This window comes from Oncorhynchus tshawytscha, linkage group LG12 (assembly GCF_018296145.1).
Source record: "Oncorhynchus tshawytscha isolate Ot180627B linkage group LG12, Otsh_v2.0, whole genome shotgun sequence".
Taxonomy (NCBI): Eukaryota; Metazoa; Chordata; class Actinopteri; order Salmoniformes; family Salmonidae; genus Oncorhynchus; species Oncorhynchus tshawytscha.
In genome coordinates, this window is record NC_056440.1 from 35232153 (window position 1) to 35242462 (window position 10310).

The window sequence follows — 10310 nt, forward strand, 5'->3', positions numbered from 1 at the left end:
ACAACCTCTCCCTCAATGTCAGCAAGACAACGGAGCTGATTGTGGACTACAGGAAACGGAGGGGCGATTATGACCCCATTCACATCGATTGGGCTTTAGTGGAGCGGGTCGAGAGCTTCAAGTTCCTCGGTGTCCACATCACTAAGAAATTAACATGGTCCACACACAACCACACAGTAGTGAAGACTGGCACTGCCACTTTCCCCTCAGGATGCTGAAAATATTTGACATGGGCCCTCAAATCCATAAAGTTCTACATCGGCATAATTGAGAGCATATTGACTAGCTGCATCACCGCTTGGTACAGTAACTGAAAGAAACCCGACTGCAAGGCGCAACAGAGGGTGGTGAGAACCCCACAGGACCCTGAACCGCTTCTACCCCCATATGACTGCTAATAGCTAATCAAATGGCTACTCAAGACTACCTGCATTGACTGTTTTTTGCACTGACCCTATGCACACACACACTGAACCCACACACTGACACATACTGTATTTAGACCTCAATACACACACACACACACACACACACTGCTGCTACTGTCTATTTTCCATCTTGTTGCCTAGTCACTTTACCCCTACCTATATGTACATCGCTACCTCAATTACCTCGTATCCCTGCACATTGACTCTATACTGGTACGCCCTGTATACAGCCATGCTATTTTTACATTTTATTTACTATGTATTTATTTGTTTTACTGCTTTCATTTGAAAATATATATCTTTAACTCTGTATTGTTGGAAAAGGACCCATAAGTACCAAGTTATCATTTCACTGTTAGTCTACACCAGTTGTTTATGAAGCATGTGACAAATAAAATGAGTTTTGAACACTTCCTCAAAATAGTCAGAATTAATCTTAGATAAATCAAGAAATCTGTCATTAATTTTGACGTTTTTGCCAAGGAGATCTTTATCGCAGTTTTACATTTGGCTAAGCAGTTTGGTGCAGTATTTCTCATGTGCAACAAAACTAGTCGTCGTGTTGAATGACAAACTTCATGTTTGTCATTCACTTCATGTTCCTACTAGGAGTAGTACTGTTGACCAATCACTGACGAAGGGGCATCGACTTCGGCTACCGAATTTTGACTGAATATTTTTTTGTTGCTGCATGAATACCAGGAAAAAACCCTGCCAAAGACCAAAAACGTACAAAAATGTTTCCATGATATATGCGCAAACTGTTTCTACTGGGAAGCATACAGTAAACTTAAAAAGTTCAGACACTCAAATAATACTGATGTAAATGGCTATAAAATCCCCCCATCCAAATGAACATGAAAACATACATTAGCCTAACAATGGTTTGACATTTATATCTAAAATCAATTGAGCATATACTTCCTAGTGTCATTTTTTACTTTTAAAAGCTAAACAGTTTCTGCGTTATGACAACATTTGACGTTTTTGTTCATTTTGGTCTTTGGGGGGCTGTTCGTGCAAAGACTTTAGTAGCCGAAGTCTACAACCCTTCGTCGGTGATTGGTCAACAGTACTACTCCGAGTAGGAGTGTTTGTTGTCATAACAGTACTACTCCTAAACATGAAGTGTTTGATGTCAAGAGAAGTTTTCAAGCCCATTTTTTCACTTAAAAATACTGAACCAAACATTAGTTATCTTAGTTAAAATTGCGCGACAAAGACCTTCTTGGCAGAAACATCTAAATAAATTCGGACTATTTAGAGGAAGTGTTTCTTGCTATGTTGGTGCTACGATGGCTCAAAAGGGACAAACCGTAATATTGCCGTTTATCGTTTTTCAAGCGAAGGTCTTTAGGGAGTATGTGCGCACATATGTTCGCTTCGCGTAGCCGAGATGCCTTAACGCAGTAGGAATAATAATAATGAAAGGAGTGTTTTGTGACACATAAGAAGCCACTCACCTACGGCATTTGCCAGGTCATACAGCAGTTACACGTCCAACACCGCAAAAACATATTTTATGCAGATCTCGGCTAACGCTGTTTAACGCTCTAACTGATTGAATCTAGGCCTTGGTCCTAACCCTGCATTTATAGCCCTGTTTATACCTGGTTCTAACAATGCGTCCTTTGTCCTGATCTTGTCAACATTCTGATTGTGCCCACATTTTCAGACAGATGTAAACGATTAAGACACATTGTGATCGGATTGTGATCTTTCTGACCACATCACATCCGGAGGTAGTCAGAAAAGCATTGTGTTTGGATATCTTACAAGTGTAGGCAGATCTGGACAGTCAAATCATTTAAACCATCATGATCTTGTCCTCTAAAATCATTGACAAGTCACACCATTACCTTATGGCATCAATATGCTTCTTAAAGCTATACAAAAAAACATGTGTCACACACTCCATATATAAACTCACAGTCATTTATTGGGTAAATCACCAACCTTTCAGCATCACTGTGCCTTTTTCAGGGTAATGTCATTAACTCTTTAACCAGGTTATGTAGACAAACAGTGCAATTAGTGCAACCAATGACAATGGTGAGGGGTGTGTCATAATGATTAAGTCACTTAGAATGAATTGAGTGAAACTGTTAAAAAAATATGTAATATAGGCTATTGTTATCATATGGAAACAATGTAATATTGTACATAATATTAGCTTCAACATACATTATTTAATTCACTTTCACATATTTAATAGTTTCCTATTTCATTTATTTATTTTTGTTACATGTGATCTTTTGGTCCAACCATAGTGCATAATAAGCATCATCAACAGAGGGAACATATTGGGTGTACGCTGATAGGCTGTAGAAAGAATAGATCCATTTATAAGGCTTGCTCATAAAAGAGAGAATTGTTCATAAGGGCCTGAGATCAAAGTCAATATTCAGACCACTAGGGGTCAATGTTTTTAGATAGGATATATCCAGTAAGCCTCCCTTTTATAGTAGTAGGATCTCGATGTTACCTCTCCTTGGTAGAGCAACATGCTCAACGCCTGTGTATTTGAGGGAGGAGATGGGATGGTTAGCTTCAACATTGTGAGCTGCTACTGGATAGTCAATGTTCTTACACCCGATTGAGCTGCTGTGTTCAGCTATGCGTTGTTTTAATTGTCTTTTCGTTTGTCCTACGTAGGCTTTCCCACATGGACAGGTGATGAGATACCCCTAACAGGGATTTCTCAACCTGCATGTGGGTGTCTGAAGAAGGATGTTTTTATAGTGCTATTGCACTGTGCACATGAGCCACATTTGTAGTTACCATTTGGAATGGGTGTCAAGAGTGTTTGAGTGGGCTCAGGGGCCAGGTCAGATCTCCAATATTGCGATCGCACTTATACACCACTAGTGGGGGTTCCTTGAAGAGGTGTGCGATTGCAGAATATGCCAGTGCTTTGTCAGGATTGCTTTCATTTTCTCCAAACACTCGGTGTACTTGGTGCAAAAGACAGTTGCGTTGTTTTTCTTCTTTGGTTGAGTTTTTAGCAATTCCTCTCCTGGTTTATGAAATATTTTCATTATCATTGTAGCATCAACAGTTTTGTCCTTGTAGTCTCTCATTTTGAATGTATCATTTTTTAAATCATTGCTGTCCAAATCTGTCTAACTGGCTATATGGTAGACCATTCATGAGGGGATGTATTTTTATGTCAAATAAATACAAATATTATTTTGAAAGAATATCTGTCAAATGATTTGCATACAGGGAGGGAACAGCATATCTGGACACAGTGGACGCAAGAGAGACACATGTTACTACCATGTGTAGATGCAACAGCTACAACGTGGGCACAATCACAATGTGGATAAGATCAAGACAAAGGAAGCATGTTAGAACCAGGTATAAATGAGGCTTGTGTCTGTGTACCTGTGTGTAGCCCTCCAGTTCTAGCCCATCTGGACATCCCTAACCCCCGTTACCTGGGTCCAGCCATCTCCTCCGGGGCCATCTACCTGGCCTCGTCCTATCAGAACAAGCTGCGGGTTATCTGCTGCAAGGGCAACCTGGTCAGGGAGTCTGGGGAGCTGCAGAGGACCGGCTCCAGCCGGGGGTGAGCGCTCTCTGTCATGTTCTAGACCCCAAACCTTTAGCTAATGGACTGGAACTACTGTACCATTAACTACATCTATGGTGAAGGGTAGTAGATGCACATACAAGTAAACAAAGGAAACTAGAATACTAGATACACTGCGTCACAAGTCTTGTGCTAAATGTTGAAAGGGGCTTCAGTGCCACCTACTGTTCTGAGTTTGCATTGCTGTTAGCAAAGCTTGGAAGCCAAATATACACAGAGTGTACAAAACATTAAGAACACATGCTCTGTTCATGAAAGACTGACATGGTGAAAGCTATGATCCCTTACTGATGTCACTTAAATCCACTACAATCAGTGTAGATGAAGGGGAGGAAACAGGTTAAAGAAGTATTTATAATCCTTGAGACATGGATTATGTACGTGTGCCATTCAGAGGGCAAGACAAAAGACTGAAGTGCCTTTTAACGGGGTATGGTAGTAGGTGCCTGGCGTACCAGTTTTTGTCAAGAACTGCAACGCTGCTGGGTTTTTCACACTCAACAGTTTCCTGTGTGTATCAAGAATGGTCCACCACACAAAGGACATCCAACTTGACACAACTGTGGGAAGCATTGGAGTGAACATGGGCCAGCATCCCTGTAGAACGCTTGACACTTTGTAGAGTCCATGCCCTGACGAATTGAGGCTGTTCTGAGGGCAAATGGGTGCAACTCAATATTAGCGAGGTGTTCTTATTTTTTTGTTCGCTCAGTGTATCGCAGCCATTGTTATTTTGTCGATTAAAGCCCAAATCTGCATGGTAATGATTTTATCCCTGACTTGTCTCTAATTTGAGCTGAAACAACAGCAGCTTATTTGTCTCCATACATTTATTTGTCTTCTGCTCGTCTCTACAGCAGCCCCAGTAAGAGAGGTCCACCCACATACACAGAGCACATCTCCAAGCGTCTGGCCTCAGGCCCTGGCAGCCATGAGGGGCTTCACCGTGAGCCCAGCACACCACACCGCTACCGGGAGGGCCGAACCGAGTTCCGGCGGGACAAGTCCCCGGCACGCCCCCTGGACAGAGAGAAGTCCCCAGGCCCCAGACTAGACAGCCGCAGAGAGAGATCCCCTGGGAGGTTTGACGACCACCAACGTCTCCACACCGGCTCTGACCGCCGCACACAGCTCACCCCTGTCAATAAGGTACAATCATACACACCCACACAAGGAATTCCATCACTATTACATCAATTGGCCAAAAATGTTAGGATTGATTGTGAATTTGGTACACTACGGTCCATTACTACATGGGTCATTCCACGAAATGAGTGCCCTTTGCGTCCCATTAATATTTTAAGTAGATATTGTGCACAAATGTATAAATTGTAAAAGCTTGTTATATTAAATGAAGTGCCCTTTAAGACATGAAAAATTCAATAAATCAGATTTTTAAAATATGAATATAGACTTGCTAAAGTGCCAAAACTCAGCATTTTAACATGGCCATCTGTGCACACACTGACTTCTATGAAGATTTTAACCCACCTAACCCCAACATTTCTCCAAGTTTCCACCATCATAGAGCCCTAGTTATTTTGTTGATTTGACAAAGTCAATTCTGAAGATTATTTATATCATGTTATTAGTGATTCATTTTAAGGTCAACCCTGTTACATGAACTGAACGCTCGTTTTAATATGGTGAAACTATTTTTATTATATTTTTTTAAAGAGACATTGAACATCTAATAGTCAAATCATAGTGTAAAAGCAGATGAGTTGGTTCTACTGTTTTTGGCCATTTCCTGGTGGAAAACTGAGTAGGACGAACATAACACGTCAACCCTGTTACCCATAGATAGGCTAGAAATGTTGTAACAAATGGTTATTGCCCCTCGCTGTTGCACTCAACAAGCTTCCATTCATGGCAGATAGATGAAGTTGTAAACCTGCTATTTTATTTGGCACTTACTTGTTGACAGGCACTTAATAGTATTTTTTTTTTTTTTACAGATGAAAAAATATTGATTTTTATTCCGTTGAAAATGTGCTCTTGATGACAGAATGTTAAAATTAGGTTTGTTTACACTACTCAAAAGGAACCTAATTGGTGGAATGACCCACATGAGTAGAGTTGATCTTCTATGGCTCTCTCTGCATTTCAGGTATGGGACCAGTCTTCTGTGTGAGTGACATAAGGAGAGGCTTAGAAGAGGAGCTGTGTGAGCCTCTGTTCACTCTGCACATGGCTACGCCATCGAGGGGCGACCAACCAGAAAACCAAGTCATACCCCATCGCCTGTATATAGTGCAATCGTGATCCATTTACCAACACATACACTGTTGCACTGGGGACATTTTCTTTGACAATCCTGTCCTTTCTGATACCTGTATTCATGGAAATGGTTGTTTAACAGAGCAGCGTTTGCAGGGAAACCCTATGGATCTATGATACACTGTTTATAAGTAGTAAAATCAAGTTGTAAATATTGTTGTTCCAGTTTTTATAGATAAAAGGGAATAATAGGCTGGTAGAGCCAAGTCTATATTTTTTAAAGAAGTGTTTCTAATGATGTTGCAGGGAGACTCGAAATCCAATCTCAAAATCTCATCATCCCAGATGCAATACTGTAGTTTTTGCTTTTCTATGGCCGGTCAATCATGCGAACATTCAATAACCCAGGTACCGTTTAAATAAAATGTGTTCTGAGAGAGCAATGCACATGAGCTTTTCACTTGAGATTTACTTTGAACAGGATTCTAAATTCATTGTTTCTACATGACCAGTCTTCTTTTTGGATCAACTTTGTATGGTCCTCTTGACTAGACGGACTTTGATATCTAATTGCATATGATTGCTTAGTAACAACGCGTATCTTACCATACTTTCTAACAGACAAATGTTTTGCTACAAGTGTTCCTTGTGTTGTTTAACTATACCTAAGATGAATAATAAGCCTATAAGCTTTGTCTGATTTGAAACAGCAGGCAGTGGAGCCGGCTAACTATGCCCTCAGCTCGTTCTGGAGTCTGCAGCTGCTTATTATGGTACAGATGTCCTGTTCTTACTTCTGTGCAGTGAACTATCTATGAAGTCCAGTAATTGTCAGGGTTTAAAAAAAATAAAAATCGCTTCTTTTTCAAACAAAACAACAACAAAAAAAGCTTCATTTGTCACATCAAAGAGCATGAGTATTTCAGAGCAGAAGTAGTAGTTTTACCTTGATTTTTGGGTTTGTGTTTTCTGTCGTGTATTTACACAAATTTGCATTCAATGAGTATACATCGATACAAGACAACTAAAGGTTTTCTTGAATTTTGAAAATGTACACGCATTAAACATGATTGAGCTACCCTGGCAATGTGTCAAGATGCCTTTTTAATTATTTTCTTTTTTTACACCATACAGTTTACATATCATTAACTTTTGCATGAGAAATGATTCCGGCTAGCAAATGATAGATGGAAATAGCCCATTTTTATTTTACTTTAATTCTACATCAATGTAATTCTCTTTAAAGCAAATTCAACAAAACAAAATAGATAATAAACAAACAGCTATGTCCTGTTCCAGGAAACAGCTATAAAGTCTTCTTGGACAGAGACATGAGGTTGAAATTGCTTGTTAAAGAGAAGGGAAAAGGTGGAAAAGAAAAGCACATAAGTGTTCCCTTTGTTACAGAACTGTGTTAAAACTGCTTGGCACCAGTCTCCCTCCGACAGAGAGACACAATCTCGTACACACTCCCAAACACACTTGCATTTACACCTGATTACCGTGCCATTGAAGCGATGCGTCGTACAGGAAACTACTTTGATGGGCAGTGAACAGTAATAAGCAAAAGACCAAGATCCTTAAAAACTCCAACTGGTCAAAAAGTAGCGAGAGATCCTCCAGACAGACAATGCGTAAAATACAACCCCTACCACATATTGCCATCACATCCAGCCATGCCCCACAACAGCACCGAAAGAAAAAACAGGCTCATTCCTCATGAGTCCCTCTGTGGGTAACATAATACTGACGAGAACAGCAGACTTTCATTTTCAGCTTTATTATTCAATGTATTTCTGTGGCAGTGTATACTCTGATAAACTTAAATGCTGCGCAAAAACATTGTCACTTAAATATATTTTTACCATTCACATTAATGGATTGTTGGATTGACAAGTTTGGTGCCCATCATGCATGTGATGGTGAAACGGTCCTATACCCACTAGCTTCGTGCTCGACATGGCAGAGGGCGGCAGGGACACAGCTAGAAGCCAGAAGTAAATTAGTGGCCAGACATTACTTTGGACCTTATGTAGCCCTCAATGTCAAACCTCAGTTTGGGAAATGATAACCAAAAAGACTTGCATGGCATTGAGATCTGAAGCTATGGACTACTCAGCTCAGCCCATTGAAACATATATGCTAAAAGTGATTCAAAAGGGCATTGAAAGAAATCAACAGTCCCGAGTTTTGTCCCTCAAATAGTTCACAAAATGGCTGTCCAAACTATACAGTGGCCCTTTTGCACATTGGCTGGCTGATCCAATAGAGATGTGTGAATTATAACCAAATTTGCTGAAATCCTGCAACTCAATTCGGTGTCCTTGCTAGTACAATAGGTGTCAGTATTAATGATTGGCAGTCTTGAGCAGGATATAGTCTAGGGTTGTTTTGTACTTTTAATGTTCCAACTGATAGCTTGTAAAACACTAAATCAATAACAAAAAGGTTATTCTTGACTATGAACATCTGAAAAGCAAATCTGAACTACTGCGAGGGCAGGGAGACGATCTCTGTGTCCATGGACGTGTGGACTTTCTGTCTGGATCTGTGTATGGTAGAGGTAGTGTGTATATGTATTATGAGTGGGGGTATAGCAAGGGTTGCTTGTTTTGGACCACCAGTGTATCAGAGTATAGGCCATCTCTTATTGATTTGGGTCATCTTCTCATGGCCCTTCAGATCCACTACTGATAAACGCTGATTATCCTGTGGCAATCCAATAGTCTAAATTTGAGACAAAAATTCAACAAAAAAAATAATCAAATAAATAATGAAAAAAGGTAGTGATAGCATTAAAAAGGTAAAACCACGGCAGCATCAAAAAAAAGGAACACCATGTCCTCTGAAAAAAAATAATCCATCTTTGTTTTTTTCTGCAAACAACAAAAAGAAAAATGACAAAAAAAAAATTTTTTTTTACAAATGAAAAAAAAAAAAAAAACACTTCTGCTGACCAATTTAGTGAACCACTACTCAAGGATTCTATACAGTTTCTTTAATGGTATATACTTATGTGAATATATTATTTCATTTATTATTTATTTTACAAAAATGTATCTGCGAGGAGGTCATTGAATGGCCCTTGGGCAGGGTAAGGTGTGTCTGAGGAGATAAATGAAGCTACTCATCTCATTTCAGCTGGTGAAGACTGCGCTAACCAGCCAGGAGAAGTGCACCCTCTAGTGTCACGGGAAGTTCCACACAGACGCTGTACTATACATTTCATCACCTTGTACTATCCAGCACTTCCTTGGTTTATATAGGACATGATGCAAGGGTGGCTATGAGGATGTTCAAAGGGACACGTTGTGATGCATTTATGGCTCTAATGAACGCTCTACAATAAAAATTCATGTTCAACAAATAGCAAGAATAACTAAGCAGTCAGTGTTGGGTAATTAGTTCACCCCTCCTGCTAACAAGGACATATTGTTAAATGAGTTCCTGTCATTACAGGAGGAAACTGATGCAGAAACATGACAGAAGCACATCCCTTAGTGACAACCATTACATCACTTCCTATTAAACCGTGATTGTGATGGATGGAACATGATGTCATGTCCACTTCAGCACCACCATGGTCCCAGTGCCTGCTGGGTAAATTAGGAGGGGGGGGGTCATCCTAATTGTAAGTGAAGGGCATGAAGGCAAAGTTAACGAGTTAATTTCCACAGCCTCTCCCTGGCAGACAAAACCCATGAGCGTATTATGTATTTGATATCAAGTGACAACGCCACCGTGCTGTCATTCCGATCAGATGATCTTCCCAGTCAGGGACTCCGTGTGTAAGAGAGAGCCAGTGCTGAATTGCTGTCTGTCATAATACCAGCTGTCAACATTATCAACACCAGGAGTAGGTAACCCTGGTCCTGGAGGGCCGCAGGCACTTCATGTTTGATTTAACCGACCCGGAAGACCAGGTGTGTTTAATTTAGGCAACCATTGAACTGATCAATTAGCTCAGTTGGTCAGGCGTGGTGCCTAGTTGGAACAAAATCCTGCCATATTTGCGTCACTCCAGGAACAGACTTGCTGACCCCTGATCCACACGGTCTGTTATCGGT

At 40.4% G+C, this 10310-nt stretch overlaps 1 protein-coding gene across 8 annotated transcripts in view; it reads left to right on the forward strand.

Annotated features, from left to right (window-relative positions):
• The window catches only part of LOC112263040 (citron rho-interacting kinase), a 60763-nt gene extending 53437 nt beyond the window's left edge, over positions 1-7326 (forward strand). For all 8 annotated transcript variants that reach the window (XM_042331642.1, XM_042331646.1, XM_042331645.1 and 5 more), the window contains 3 exons: positions 3826-3999; positions 4881-5172; positions 6134-7326. In XM_042331642.1, the coding sequence (XP_042187576.1) occupies positions 3826-3999; positions 4881-5172; positions 6134-6157 (490 nt within the window). In that variant the 3' untranslated portion in view covers positions 6158-7326. The remainder of the gene's footprint in view (positions 1-3825; positions 4000-4880; positions 5173-6133) is intronic.
• The last annotated feature ends 2984 nt before the right edge of the window (positions 7327-10310 follow it).